Here is a 15,312-nt window from a genome sequence, read left to right as displayed (position 1 = left end):
GTTTGCCAGGAGGCTGATGGAGGATTTCATTTTAAACTTGGGGGTCTGAGCCTTGGGGTGGCTTCTCAGCTGAGAATGTGTGCTCCTCACCTGACTTTTCTGGTGTCAGAATCAAACCCTACTGTGTAAGAGCCACGTGAATTAGTCATTGAGCCATCTCCTGCCTCAGGAGATGCGAGTTTCTCCAGTTGGAAAGTGAAGAATGACGCTCCTATTTATTTCCCATGATGGATGTAAAATGCTCCCAGCCATGCATGTTTAGGGATGGATGCTGTCTGAAGTGGGAATCAGTAGCCAGTTTTGTCACACAGCCCTACATGGTGCAGGTCAGTCCTTCAGCTGGGCTCTGGATGCCACCTTTAAGGGACACGGCAAACACAAGATGCTTGAATGTGATGCTGCCCTGGTGATACCTGGCATGCTGTCTAGCTGTGAACAGTGTTTGATAAGAATGGGCTGCCCTCTAAAATAACAGCACAATGGAAATCCATACACTAGTAACATAGCTGCTTGTCCCCAAGCATCCTGTGTGCACATCACTGTGTGTGCGACACAGTGGGGTATGCAGGGCTGACAGCATGGATTTGTTCACGCTAGCTTTGTCCCTGTGACACCAGTGATGGATGGAGCTAGGACAGCACGAGGATGCCTGCGGTGCCAGTGGGAAACAGGGTTCTTAGGTTTCATGGCGGACTCATGGGGTCAGCATTCTCTGTGCCATCCGCAGGTGTCTGTGACAACACTGTGTTTGCTGTTTCGGTTATTTCATTACTGTGTAATTTTACTTTGGGTCACCTTGTGATAAGCTCTCCAGCATACAGGCCTGCACCTGTTTACATGTCAAATATTCCCACAGTTTATAGGGGAACAGGAATTTTCCAGGAACGGACCCACTGCTTTTGGCATCAGCTGGAAGAGGAGCCAATCTCTGAGATGCCTCAGAGAAAGCAACTGGCATTCCTGTCTGCAAAGTCAGGTGCCATTTTATGAAAGAATGTCACTTTCTGTGGTGACCATTGCGATAACTTCTCAGTGGAGCAGTTCAGGAAAGCAGGCTGAGAGACCGGGGGTGCCAAGCCCCGCCACGCTGAGAGGGGCTGCACAGGAGCAATCCGTACTGCGGACAAAAGGACAAAAACACGTGCCTGGGGCCCTGTTCACGCCTAGACAGGTCCTGGAGAAGCCCAGGTTATGAGAAGAAGGATAAAGGAAGGAAGAAGGAGCTTGAGGAAGGGAGGCAAGGACAATATAAAGCTACTGTTGTTTTGATTTAGCCCCTCCCATGGTACTTCCCCACCAGGATATACTTTATACACATTGTATGTGGCAGATGGGGCACACACTGGAACATCCTTCTGGTGAGTTTGTGTGATGCCATGGCTCCTCCCCACAGAGGAGCGAGTGGCTTGGAGTCGCCTCGCATTCCCGTGGCTTCACTCATTCATTCCTTCATTTCTTCTTTTTCTGGAAGCCTGGGGCACTGCCTACCTCAGGGATGCGCTCCCCCGGGATTCCTCGGAGGCTGCAGTAGTAGTGGAGATGGTCCCACGCGGTCAGCAGCTCGTCCAGGGCATCCCGCTGCGGACAGTAGCCGATGAGGACGCCTGCCTGGCCTGCGGAAGCCAGACTCACAGTGGCTCTGCAAAGACACAGAGGGCTGAGGCCGGCTCGCAGGCCAAGGCCAGCCCTGTTCCGCTGGCTCCTCCATGGAAGTCCTCCACACTGTCTCACTCCCCAGGAGCACGGTCGGCTACTAAGAAGGGGTGTCCCAGCACCTGCCACCCCCAAGTGCGCATTTGTGGTCCATGGGCCATTTTGAATTTAAGACAACTGGAAATTAGCAGAGGTGGGGAGACCAGTTTACCCTCTCTGACTGCCTGAAACTAGAACAAAGGTTTCTCTTCTAAATTCCCCTTTGTAAAGATGCCCGTGTAGGAGATGCTGCTTGTGTAGCCCCCAATCCCTGAAAGATTAGGCAGCAGCCACTTGACTGCCTCTCCTCTCCTGCCCCTAACTCACCCAACCCCTCAGCTCTGCTAGCCTAAGATGCCCTAGAAGCCTCCTCCTTCTGCCTGGCCCTGGGTCTTGGTTTCCATGGAAACGCCTGTGCGCTTGAAGGTGATCAAACTGCCTTTCTCCCTAACAAGCCACTTCTCAGTGTAACGTCCAGTGTCAGAGCACAGAACCCAGCAGCGCAGAGGGAAAAAGTTTCTCCCCTCCAGGACCTACCCAGGAGCCCAGCAGGACAAACTTGCTTCCTAAATCAGAGAGCTGAGCATAGCTGCAGGAAAGCCATGGCTTTGAGGTGAGAGGAATAATGTATATATTCAGAGCATACAGTGTTTGAGGGCATGGACTTTTTTTTTTTTTTTTTTTTTTTTGTACGGAGGAGAGAACTCACGCCCTTATGCTTGTGCCACTGAGATAAACCCCAGCCCTGAGGGCATGTACTTAATAAATGGCTGTCACAGTTATTTTTTGACCAAAACAATACATATGAAAAACACATCAATCCCTACAACTGTTACTCAGATTTCTAAACTGAATTGTATTATAACAATAATATATAATTTCTTATTGAACATACAGAAAAGGAGAAGACAAAAGAAAATCTATGGACCCCCTTCTCAGGGAAACCCCATTAATATCTCAGGGTTACTCTTTCAGGAGTCACCTTGGTTCCTGAATAGGGTAAAGGTGATACAAAGTCGCACATATGTAAAGAGAAAACCTTTTTTTTTTTTTTTTTTTTAATTTTAGAGTTAACATAAATATATAGTCATCTTGGAAAATTTAAAACTTTTAAGATGCTATCAAAATTACCTTCATGGTGTTTTCTCATTGTATTGTTCCTATGCATTTTTGCATGGATAAACTATTCTGATCGTGAAGACTCTTAAGGAAGCATACTTCTGGAGGAACAGGTCTAACTCCTCAATAAAGAAACATTTTGTAAGAAAGACTTGTGAGAAACTGGCTGCCACAGTAATTACTAGCATTTCTCAAAGGAAAAAAAGCACAGTGAAGTGTTACTAATTACTGCTTCTAATTTCTAGCAAACACCGCCCAAGAAAAATAAACTACGATACTGTGAAACTACAAAGTAAGTCTTTGGATAAAAATTGAAGTTCACAACATCATTGTGGGTTTTTTTCCCTTCTAAATCACTGGTCTATCTTATTTTATTGTATTGTATTTCGAGGGGTGCTGGGGATCAAACTCATGACCTTGCACTTGCCAGACAGGCAGGCACTGTGACACTGAGCTCTTTTTTATCTTGTAAGAGTTGTACCTGAGACTTTGTAAGAGTTATACCCTAAATATTTTTCTAAACAGTGCCCCCAAGGTTTATTCCAGTCTGATGTTTGCCAAACTAAAGGGAATATGTTTTCTGCTTGGTTGCTTTCAGAAAGTCTATCAATTTGTTTTAAGAGCTTTTTATGTGATACATGCAAAACATACATGCACATGTGTACCTTCTTCAATGATTTTCCTAGATTGTTAAAATTATGAGAATTATTTCCATATATAAAATCAGCTTCATTTTCAATCAACTGCAAGATTTCACTCAATAACTTGTGAGGTCTTTAAAAAATATTTTCTTTTGCTGTGATGAGAAACAAAATATAAATTTCACCATTGTAAAGTGTGTAATTCAGAGCATTCATTATTTTTCCTCAACATGTTGCTATCTGATTCCAGAATGTTTTAAATCCCTAAACAAAACCCCACACTCGCGGATCAGCGGCCCCTCCCATTCTCCCACTGGACCCTGACCCCAGGCCTCCAGTCTCCGTGGCTCTGCTTGTTCTGTGGCCCACACACTGTGGACACAAAGCTGGGACCCTTGGGATTCCTTCTGTGTCCCAACAGGCAAGGAAGTCACGCCCTTGGGTGGCAGCTTGCCAGTGCCCCCTGGGTGACCCTTCCTAAGCCAACCCAGGCAGCAGCACTGTGTCCTCACTGTATTCTCTTCCCTAATAGCTGATGAGCACACAGAAGTCACCGTGGAAGAATCACTATCTTTGTGTCAGGGTGCCCAAACTGATGCTGGGGCACTGTGGCTGCCCCGGTCAGCAGGAGAACCAGGCCATACCCCGCACAGTGCCCCACTTTCCATGCCGGGACACAGATGGGGAAAGTTTAAAAACTTATAAAGGTATGAAAAAGGAAAGAGAGGGAATTTTCAATTAAAAAGCCTTTTTTAAATTAACTAGACTGTGGTTTTCAGAGCTCTTTAGGGTTCACAGGAAAATGTAAAGCAAACATGTGGCATTTCTCCCCCTGCATTGGCACCTCTGCTCTTGCTGCCCTGCCGAGGTGTGAAGTGCTGAGCCCAGACAGAGGAACTGAAGCCCACAGTTCACCTTAGTGCTCACACACTCGGTGATTTGCAGGTTAGTGGAGTGTAACACATGCAAGGTATCAAATATCCACCACCATCGTATGTAAGTAAGAGTCTTCCTGCTTTTGAAAAGTCCCAACACCTCCTCTACCCACCCGGCCCTCGTCCATGCCCAGCCTGGACAGCCACTGATTTCTTCTTGCTCTATACTTTGGCTCTTTCCACAATGCCATGGAGTTGGAATAATACAAGATAGAGCATTTCACATTGGCTTCTTTCACACAGCAACATAAGCTTGAAGTTCCTCCATGGAGCCGTCTAGAGGTGTGTGACCCATAAAACCCTGTGCAGGACTCTCACCTTACAAAGGAGGACATGGGGAGGTGAGCCTTTGCTGGTCATTCAAAAGCACGAAGGTTACAAACAGAACATATTCAAACACAATTCTACACCTAAACACATCGGAGCCAAACTGTCAAAAGCTGAAGACAATGAGACAAAGTTAGAATCAGTGGCAGAAGTGACTCATCTCAGACAAAAGGTCCTCATAAGGCTGTCAGCTGGTTTCTCCTCAGAAACAGACGCCAGAAAGCACAGAGAGGATACCGAGGTGAGGGGGAAAATGCAATCAGGAATTCTCCATCCCACAAAACTGCCATTCAGAATTAAGCAAGAAATTAACAGATAGAAACAGTTTATGGACACAACCATCTTGCCAAAAATGCCAATGGATGCTCTTTAGGCTTCAGTGAAAAGGGACCAGCAGTAATAGGAAGCAGACAGAAGAAGAACAGAAGTTGGAGCAGCAGCACACACACATGCAGAGAGAAGCTCGGATGCTGTTTTGTGTGCAGTTGCTTTTCCAGGCTTATTAGCGCCCAATTTTATAACAGAATAATAGTGAGGCCATGCCAACGGGCACACAGTGTGCAAAGATGTAATCCGTCATGATGATACCATAAGAAGGGCGGAGGTATACAGGGGCATGAAATTAAGGAGGAAATAATCTAAATTACAGGATTTTGAGTCAAAATGTCAATTACAAAATAAACTGATAAACCATAAAGGCAGATATATATAGATAGATGTAATAGAAATTAAAGGTTTTGGCAAACATGTATACAACACAAAGAAGGCAGTGATAGAAAAACAGAGGAATAAAAGACATACAAGACATATAAAGGGGCTGCAGATAGAGCTCAGTGGCACAAGCACCTGCCTAGCAAGCACAAGGTCATGAGCTCAATTCCCAGCACCAAAACTAAATAAATAAATCATAAAGTATGTGTAAGATTTATTTTAAAAAGATATAGAAAGCAAAGGTGGTAGACATATATCCTACCATACCAATAATTCCATTAAATATAAATAAAATGAACACTAAATAAAAGTTGGGTTTTTTAGAAATGCCTGAACTTTGTGCTGTCTATAAACTATAAGCCTTAGAACCAGCGTGAGGAGCAGGCAGAATGCAGAAGCACAGAAAAAACAATGCAGCACAAACAGAGCCGGAGCAGCTAAATTAATACCAAAGTAGACTCACAACCAATGCGGTCACCAGAGACAAAGGAAACTACTTCATAATGACAGCAGAGCAAACTCCTCAGGAGATAATTGCAAAAACATAGGCGCTTAGGAACAGAGCTCCACAATCCACAAAAAAGCTCACAGTGTTACAGGGAAACATAGACACTTCAACAACACAGTTAGAAAGGTCAACTTAACACATTCCATGACACAAAACGTAATAGCCCGACAGCTCAACAGAGGACAGGAGACTTCAGCAATACACTGAGCCAGCTGGATCTGCAAGACCCGCGGAGAGGGCAGAAGCCTCTCCTGTCCGTCCAGCACAGCAGAGGCGCATTCTTTTCAAACGGCCCAGGTGCTTCATCCAGGACAGAACACCTTTAGGCATAAACAAAGCTCAATATTTTTAAAAGGACTGAGGTCATATGAAATATGTCCTCCGACCAGAGTGGACTCGTACTGGAAACCAACAGCAGAAGCAAGCTTGGGAAAAGTCATGTGTACAAACCAGTTCACCACGGACCTGAATAACCAGTGGGCCAAAAAGCCAAAAGGGAAACAATTGGCAGAGAATCTTAGATTAACGGGGAAAATAAAGTTCAACATACTCAGACTTCTGGTGTTCAGCTAGAAGAGTACACGGAAGGAAAGATGTAGCTATGACGCCTAAATTTAAGAAAACAAATCTAAAAACAATAACCTCTTTAATCCTAAGACATTAGTAAAAGACTTTCTAATCTTGAAGCAGATAGAAATAGAAAAGTAATAATTATTACAGAATGAAAAATGAGGATGAGAAGAACAAAGAGAAATCAGAAAATTTGATGTTTTCTAAAGTTTAACAAAATCTGAAACTTTTTAGCTGTACTGAGCAAGGAAAAAAAGTGTCAAATCATTAAAGTAAAAAATACAACATTCTCACATACCACACAAAGTAAAAAATGTTTATAAGAGAGAAGCATACATATTCTTTTATTTATTTATTTATTTATTTAATTTATTTTTAATTTTTAATTTTTGGTCTTTTTCTTTTTTATTGGTACCAGGGATTGAACTCACAACCACACACTTGTAAGGTAGGTGCTTATGCCGCTGAGCTAAATCCCCAGCCCCTGAGTATACATATTCTTATGCCAACAAATCACATAAACTGTCCAAATTCTTAGACACAAACCACTGAATATGAATAAAAGTGGGGGAAACCATTAACAGGTCTATAGCAAGGAAAAGGGTTGCACTAGTGATTAAAAAACAAAAATTTCCAAACTGTGTGTGGTGGTGGATGCCTGTCATCCAGCACTTGGGAGGCTGAAGCAGGAGGATCACTGTGAGTTCAAGGCAAGCCGGAGCTTATACATAAGTGAGTTCAAGGCCAGCCTGAAATGCATAGTGAGACTCTGTCTCAAAAAGCCGAAAACAGAATTAAATAAAATGTGTAACAGCATGCCATTCAGAACCAGCCGCAAATGAGTGCATGTGTACAAATTTAGTGCTTCAGTTTTTGCAAAGCTGCTCACGTGAATAAATTCTATTGGTGAGAATTTTTTAAAAGGCAAGTTTAAGCCCTCAGCACATTAGGAGATTTAGACACTGAGACAAATCACAGGGACACAAGCTCAACACAGGAAAATTAATAATTATATGCCACACTAGTAGCCTAAAAGGCAAAATACAAGGAGTATGTGAACAGTCAAAGAAAAAGCACTGGACAAACCCAACAATAGCACCTCACGGTAAAATAGGGAACACGCTTGGTACACGGGTTTTCTCGTGTGAGCTGCTTACATGAAGTCTCCCATTGTATCAGCACACAGATCTGCAGAAGCCAAAGCAGTTCCCAAAGTTGGCAGTGGGAACGGCAGTGGAGAAAAATGGCTGTGGGAAGAGCGTACTCTCAAGACGGACACAGGACTCTGCACTCATGTAGAAGACTTCATTAAATGACTTGGGAATATACTGCAAAGACCGCATTTATTACACTTAAAGTCATACAGAGGTAGAATGTGACTTGTGTCTCAGTGACAGCTAAACACACACAGGCTCCACAGCAGAGATAGTGAACCTCTCAGAGACTGAGTGCCCTCGCTGCAGCCCCAAACCCACTTATTCATCGCGAAGTGACAGCAGTGTAACAGAACCACGAGCACTCGACGCTCAAATGAGCCAACACCGCATGAATGGTGCCACGCGTGCAGCACTGAGTGCTCGGAGCGATCATCTGTCATTGTGACTGCAAATAAATCACTGCAATGTGCAGAAACATGGCTGTGCCTCTCTAGCATGGTGCTGTGGGAAAGAAGCTGCTCACAAGAGTGCGCACTTTATGAACCCATTGCACAGAATTCACCACCAAGACTAATTCACCACCAAGACCTGGTAGGGAAAGCCAGGTGAACATTTACCTTTGTCTGGAAGGGGAAGTGAGTTGGAACTCCTGCGGTCTCATCGCTGGTCTGTTCCCGAATGGCAGCTACAGACATAGAGATATGTGCTAACATAAAATCTTCATTAACTCATGTCCTATCATCTGTAGGAATTTCACACTTTGATCTTTAAATTTATATTTTAAAACCAATTATTAAACTCCAAATGTTAATGTGTAAGTTGCCTGGCATGATTTTTACTGTTCCAACAGGTTTTATCTACATTCTGCTGGCACAGTCTCCAAGAGCCTTCCTCAACTGAAAATCAGGAAATTTTATTTAAACACACGAGTCAACAGCATTTGATTATAAGGAACTCATAGTTCAAATATTATTCTCATGGTCCATGTCTCCAGACACTTCCTGCTCTTGTGATGCTGTGGCCCATCTCTATTATTTCTGGAAGGCATCTGTGAGGTCCAGGATGTGAGGACAGTCCAGACCAGGAGGCCACGGCAGTCTAGGTTTGCAGGGATTCAAACACGGAAGGGGTTGTCTGTCCTCCTGCCCTAACACTCACCCATGGTCTGGGTCCTGATTTCTAGTTAATAACGGGCTGTATTTTATTTTTAAATGAAGGATATGATTTCCTAACTGAGGGGGGAAAAAGCATTTTCCCTTGCAGCCACAGCAGAGAACCTGCTTTCTGAGGTGCAGATGACATGTTTGCATTTGCTTTGTCATCACGGAAATCACCTCCTTGTGGACAATACTGCACACAGCATGTCTGACTGATACATGGGTTGACTGGTTGGTTGGTTGCAGTGCTGGGGACTGGTGAAGGCCCCAGCATGCTAGCACTGAGCTAAGCCCTTAGCCCTGGAGTTTGTAGTTTCCATTATGAAGGGACATCTGTCTTTCTAGGTGCTTCAGTGGAATGTTTGCAGTGAGGATCCACAGTACAGCCAGGCAGTCACAAAGCATCAGTGCCTGTAAAGTCAAAACACTCCACACTGCCCTTCGCTCCCCAACTGTAAATACCACAGCTTGGTGGAGAGCCTTGTTTCTTCATCTGAATTCTGGAGAAAATAAGGGCTTCGGAAGATCAACACTAGTACTATACATCCGGTTCCACTGGAGTCCTCTTAGAGGGGGTGGTACTGTAATCCAGGGAAAGACACCAATTGGGCTGCCCAGGGAAGATTTGCATACAAAGAGCTTGTATGACAATGAAGCTGGGAGAAGGCAAAGGGAATCTCTAATCAGAGCTCAGTCTCCCTGACTTAGAAGAAGATGAGCTCACGGATATAAATCTTCTCCTGGAACTGTGAGTGATGCCAACTACACACCTCCTCAATCACAATCACCACCAGTCACATTGATGCCCTTAGAAACGCTCACAGCCATTTCACAGTTTCCACCTCTCGCACTTCGGTTGTCTCAGCCTAATAGGGAAGGTCTGGACTCTGCACACTCTCCGCCCCGGCAGCCTCTGCAGAGAGGAGACAGCTTTCAGTCTACAGTCCGACACAGAGATGGACTTCAAGTGGCACATGTCGTGATCATGTTGACTAGGTTTTCTCTTTCATTAATGGCACAACAGATCAAGAGATGCCAGAAATTAAATGGAAAGCTTGCAGCGCTCTTTGGGGGCTTTGCCAAACCCAAACTTTCTCACTCCAGGCGTTAATTTTCTTTGTATCATAGCAGTCTGTAAACTGCCAAAGCTGGCAAACGGAGGCAGAATTTCTGCTCAAGGAACCATGTTTCATTAGCTTTCCAAGCAGTATTTTAACTCCATTTGCTTTTCAAACTGCATTTTTAATCACTGACCACCCATCTCTGCAGGCTTAACCCTGGCCCTCAGAAGGTCCCATGATCCGGGGACCAGGTCGTGCCTGAGTTATTTATGTACATCCACATGAACGCATGGCCACATGGCAGCTGATATGATTGGCTCTCGGATGGGAGCCAAGTATCAGGGGAAGTCCCTGAGCCTGTGACCATGGGGAAAATAACCCGAATCCAGCACCGAGGCTTCAGGGGCTCCGGCCATTCATAACAGCCTGGCTTTTTTTGGTGATAGGAGGGGACATCTGTGGCACTTTCTTTCCTAAATATGGATCAAGAACATGTTTTCCTCCTTTTGTTTGAAAGTTAGGCTCAATTCACATACCAGGCTTAAGCTACAGATCTTACACACACACACACACACACACACACACACACACACACACACACCACTTGTTTTATCATCCAGTACAAATAAACGGCTTCAGGTTCCCCAAACTGGTAATTAAACATAAATACACAAGCTACATAACAAAGCACAGCCCTTCTGTTAGTGAATTCTTAAACCGTTACATTTTTACGCATTTAATTCCTCTATATGTGACCAAGGCAGCAGAACTAAAATTACACATAATTATATTTCCACGCTCCTAAGAGTTTTTCCTTTTTGCCCACCAAGAAAATGTCCTGAACTTCTGATGACAAAATGGCTTGTCAAATTACACGTTGCTTTTTGCACAGGAGTTGCAGATTTTCTCCTATAATTATTGAAGGAAAAAAACAAGGTTAACACATCAAAGACTTGCTTTCAAAGGGCCAGTCACGACACGGTCACCTCCACACAGTCACCAAGACATCCCACTTGATTTGATATTTCTTTCACTTGAAATACATCAGCAACCATACAGGTCTGCCTTTAGAAAGAGCTAGAAAATGTGAGCATGGCTCCACCTTCTCAGCACCTCTCAGCCAAACGTGGTTCTTTTTTTTTTTTTTTTTTTTTTTTTTTTTAGCTTTTTCGTTTTTATCGGTACCGGGGATCGAACTCACGACTGCCTGCTTCCAAGGCAGGTGCTTATGCCGCTGAGCTAAACCTCCAGCCCCCAAACGTGGTTCTTACACAAGATCTTTGCCAGCTGGTCAGTCAGCAGCATGTGTCATACAATCAGTATAGTAAATATGAAGGTCATTAACTCACGTGATCATCTTCTCTAGTATACTTTCTCACATTAGTATTATTTTCCAAATGCACAGAAATATAGTTTATTTTAAATACATCATTAATCCCATAATAAATACTGGCAGGAAGGATTTTTAAACTTTAATAACGCCCAGTATCTGACACCTTTAACTTCTTTTAAATCATGTAAAGAATTCTCCTACAAAGAAATATTTAACACTATAACATTTATATGAAATTAATAGATTTAGAATAATATATAACTAATCTCTTACTTAACTTTGAATGTTTACATAAGGGCAAGAAGCTCTACTAGGTTTTACTTAGTCAAGATGCAGGAGCAAAAGGCATTCTCAGACCTCCAGCCCATACAGAACAAGCCTGGGAGATAGTGTCATGGAAGACAATGGAAGTCAAACACCTGAAATCTCCAAAAGGATAGCAACTGAAGTAAAGAAACAACTTCAGAAATAATGTCTTAAGTAAAGGAAGAAATCACAAACAATAATGAAAGAACTGCTCAGTATATCTAAAGAAGACATAGATTAAAAAAAAATAAAGAGGAGCACAGGAAAATGATGGAAACCTTGACATGAACAATATAGAAAGAAATTACAGTGCATAAAACAAATTTGAAGGGATATTCAGGAAATTAAAAAGTCAATCAAAAGCTGGCAAAAGCACTTGAAAGAGACTGAGGATAGATTTTCAGATCATGAGAACAGGATCGTAGGTAGCAACCATGAAAGGAAAGATCTCTTAAAAACAATGAAAAACCAGGAAATAACAATTGAATGGCTGTAAGATGAAAGAAAGAAAAATAATTTATGAGTGAAGAAGCAGGGGTCAGCACGAATGAAATTGAAAGGCTGTTTACAGAAGCAGGAGCAGAAAACTTCCCAAACATGGGAAAAGGATCTGGCATACAGATAAGTAAGGTGTATAAAACTCCAACTAGACATAACCAAAATAAATCTACACCAAGGCATATAATAAACAGACTACCAGAAATTCAGCCCCAAAACAGACAACTGAAAGCTATTAGAGAAAAGAAACAGATCATCTATAAAGGAAAACCAATCAGAATAACCTTGTCAACACAAACCATCAAGTCAAGAAGTTTGGACTGAGGCATTTCAAAATCTGAAAGAAAACAACTTCCAACCCAGATGGAGGTACCCTGACAAACTATCTTTCAAAATTGATGGCAAAATAAGATACTTCCATGATAAAGAACAACTGAGGAATTCATGACCACCAAACCAGCCCTAGAGAGAGTGCTGAAGGATATTCTAGGAAGAGATAAAGATCACCATGGTTCCGGAAACAGCAGCAGAGGAGCATCTCAAACAGAACAGGCAAGTGAATGAAGGGAAAAAACAGCAGGAGGATAGCAGGGCAGAGACAAACCAATGCCTGCTGGTTGTCATCACTAATGTAGATGGCTTCAGTTCAGAGATAAAAAGAAACACAGGGAATATCCATCAATATACTGTATATAAGAAACTCATTTAACTTGAGAGGAAATTCATAGACTGAAAACCAAAGAAGAGAAAGTAATTGTTCTCTGTGACAGGAGACAAGAAAAACAGCAAGAGCAATTTGCCCATTAACCACAGAATGTATGAGAAAGATAAGGTATTTTCACACAATGGAAAGCTCCCCAGCTATGAAGCAAGATAATCTTGAGGCTCTTGTAGGTAAATGGATGCAGCTGGAGATCATGCTCATGGGCAAAATGGTTTGAACTCATATGGGTGAACCCTACCATAAAAAACAGGAGGAGTTAGTGGGATTGAAAAAACACAATAGATATTATGAAAGTGATAGGGGAGGAAACACCTAGGAGAGGAAGGTGGTAGCCACTGTTAATTTCTTATTTTCTTGTCTTAAACTCTTGTATCATTTTCACAGTTTTGTTAGGTTTGGTTTTTTTCTGTCTTGTTTTGTTAGACTTTACTGTGTCTGATGATATAGGCAGCTATTTTGAAGATAACAGGATGTATTATGGTAACCACTGTCGGTTTCCTTTTATCTTGTTTTAAAACCCTATAATGCTTTTGTTCTTTTGTTTAATTGGTTTTATTACGGATTTTTTGGTTTGTTTGACTTTATTATGTGTGATGGTATGGACAGCTATTTTTAAGAAAATGAAACATTGAAAGACCATGAAATAAAGGGGAAATTAGTGTCATTGCACCTGTATAAGAGCTAATATTACACAAGGGATGCTCAGACATACCGCAAATATTTAAATCTTTACAAACCTTCATATGTAAAAGACATATTGACGTTAATCCTCTTCAAAGTCCTCTACTTTGCTTAAACATGCTCATCCCACCATCTTCCCTGAGTGCTTTCACGAGGTGTGATCAAAAACACAGTGCATGCCACTGCCAAGCACCAGCCAGGGGAAAGGCAGCTCCTAAACACAGGATGCTGTTTCTGTCCACCTTATTGGCCTGATATGGTCTGTCTGATCCCTGAAGTCAAAATGACCTTGGAAGGGAACCATTTTGAATGGATTCAGGATGTCAAGGCTGCCACAAGAGCACAGTTAAAGACACTCAGGAAAAAGGATTCCTGACCAGATTCCCAAAATCACAAAGAAAACAGAGTGTGTTCCAAGTGAAGGAGATCCCCATAAGGAGGACTCGCGGGCACGCATCTTTGCCAGAATAAACTTGACACTCACCGTACTTTTTAATCACACCTCATAAGTAATTAAGTATGCACATAAATCACTGACACATGCATACACAGAAGCACAGTTAGGTAGAACTTCTTCCAAATTGGGAACAATTGTAAATTTAAACAATAGCTCTGACCTAAAATTATATGGTTTTTTCCATTATTTTTCTGACTCATTATCAGTGTCGTTAAACTGTCAACTAATTTAAAACAGGAGAAAAACAGATTGCCAGGTAGCTCCTCATTGGTGCAGTTATGAATTAAATGATTCTAATTTGAGATCCATGGAGTGAGAAGTTTTAGAAGCAGTAAACGATTTCTGTGTCTTTTCTACCCTGGTGAGCACAGGTTTACATGAACCAGAGTAATCTGTGCATAAATTCCCAATCTCTGGGGCCACACACTTAGCACTTCGATGGCATAATACCAGTTAATAGTTATGGCTCTCATAATTCTGTAAGAATTTAAGGAAGGGATAAACCAGAGTTGCAAAACAAAACAAAATCTGACCAAGATGCAAACATTACAGTGCATCGCGCTTCAGAAACCTTCGTCTGAAATATGGAGAGAGGGCTCGTGGCTTATGAGTTTGGGGGCTCCTCACTGAATTGTGTAGAATCTGTTACACATGCAATTACAGTGAATGATTTGGAAACACAGGGAGGAAGGAGGGCTAAAAATGCTTCTGATTCTGAACCGAGATGGGACAGCTGCTGACTCCTGGACATGCACCTACCGGTGAAGTCACCCCTGCCTCCTGCTGTGCTGACACTGGCCTCTGGTCTAACTTGGGGCTCCCACACTGGACCGTCTGCAATCTGGGGATGATCTGGGTCTGCACTACCTGGAGCCGAAGCTCTGGAGCTCTTGAGCTGTTTCCAGTGTTACCAAGAAACTAAATTTATCACAGTGGTCTTTTTAACTTATTTAAATGTAATTTTAAATACCAGAAGAGGCTACTGGCTACTGTTTCAAATAGGCATAGATCTACTTTTTGCTCCATTACTGTGCTCCTTCTGTTCTGATTTTTAAAAAATGATTGTGTCTTTATATTTGGAATTTTCATTTCAACCACACAGTGCCTATGTATGAATATCTTCTTATTTATTACACTAGAAGAGTGTGATGCTCCCTTCGTCTAAGGAATCATTTGTCTTATTAATACTGGAAAAACTCCAGCTGTTATCTCTTCAAATCCTGTCCCTCTCCCAAGGTCTCCCTTCTCTTGTTTAGAAATCTAATCGGACCCAGATCGGGGCTTCCCTTTCTGTCCTCTGTACCTCACACTGCCTCACTGAGATTTGCCAGCCTCTTACCCTTTCAGAGACTGTTGGGCTTCGCTGTATTTCTGGAGCCTCAGAGAAATGCTCAGGTGACAGCATGGGTTAGTTTTTATCTGGTAATAGGCACAT

The 15,312-nt window shown here is 42.6% G+C and overlaps 1 protein-coding gene across 1 annotated transcript in view; it reads right to left on the bottom strand.

The window, feature by feature from the left end:
• Positions 1 to 15,312, bottom strand: part of Abca13 (ATP binding cassette subfamily A member 13) — a 312,721-nt gene that overhangs the window by 32,386 nt on the left and 265,023 nt on the right. Inside the window, 1 exon segment of the mRNA XM_063233618.1 lies at positions 1,489 to 1,639. Coding sequence (XP_063089688.1) covers positions 1,489 to 1,639 — 151 coding nt within the window.

The sequence above is a fragment of the Cavia porcellus genome, unplaced genomic scaffold (genome assembly GCF_034190915.1).
Source record: "Cavia porcellus strain 051 isolate PalLab524CR breed Dunkin Hartley unplaced genomic scaffold, mCavPor4.1 scaffold_23, whole genome shotgun sequence".
In the NCBI taxonomy this organism is placed as follows: domain Eukaryota; kingdom Metazoa; phylum Chordata; class Mammalia; order Rodentia; family Caviidae; genus Cavia; species Cavia porcellus.
The sequence above is the reverse complement of the archived record's forward strand: the minus strand, read 5'-3'. Positions and strand labels throughout refer to the sequence as shown.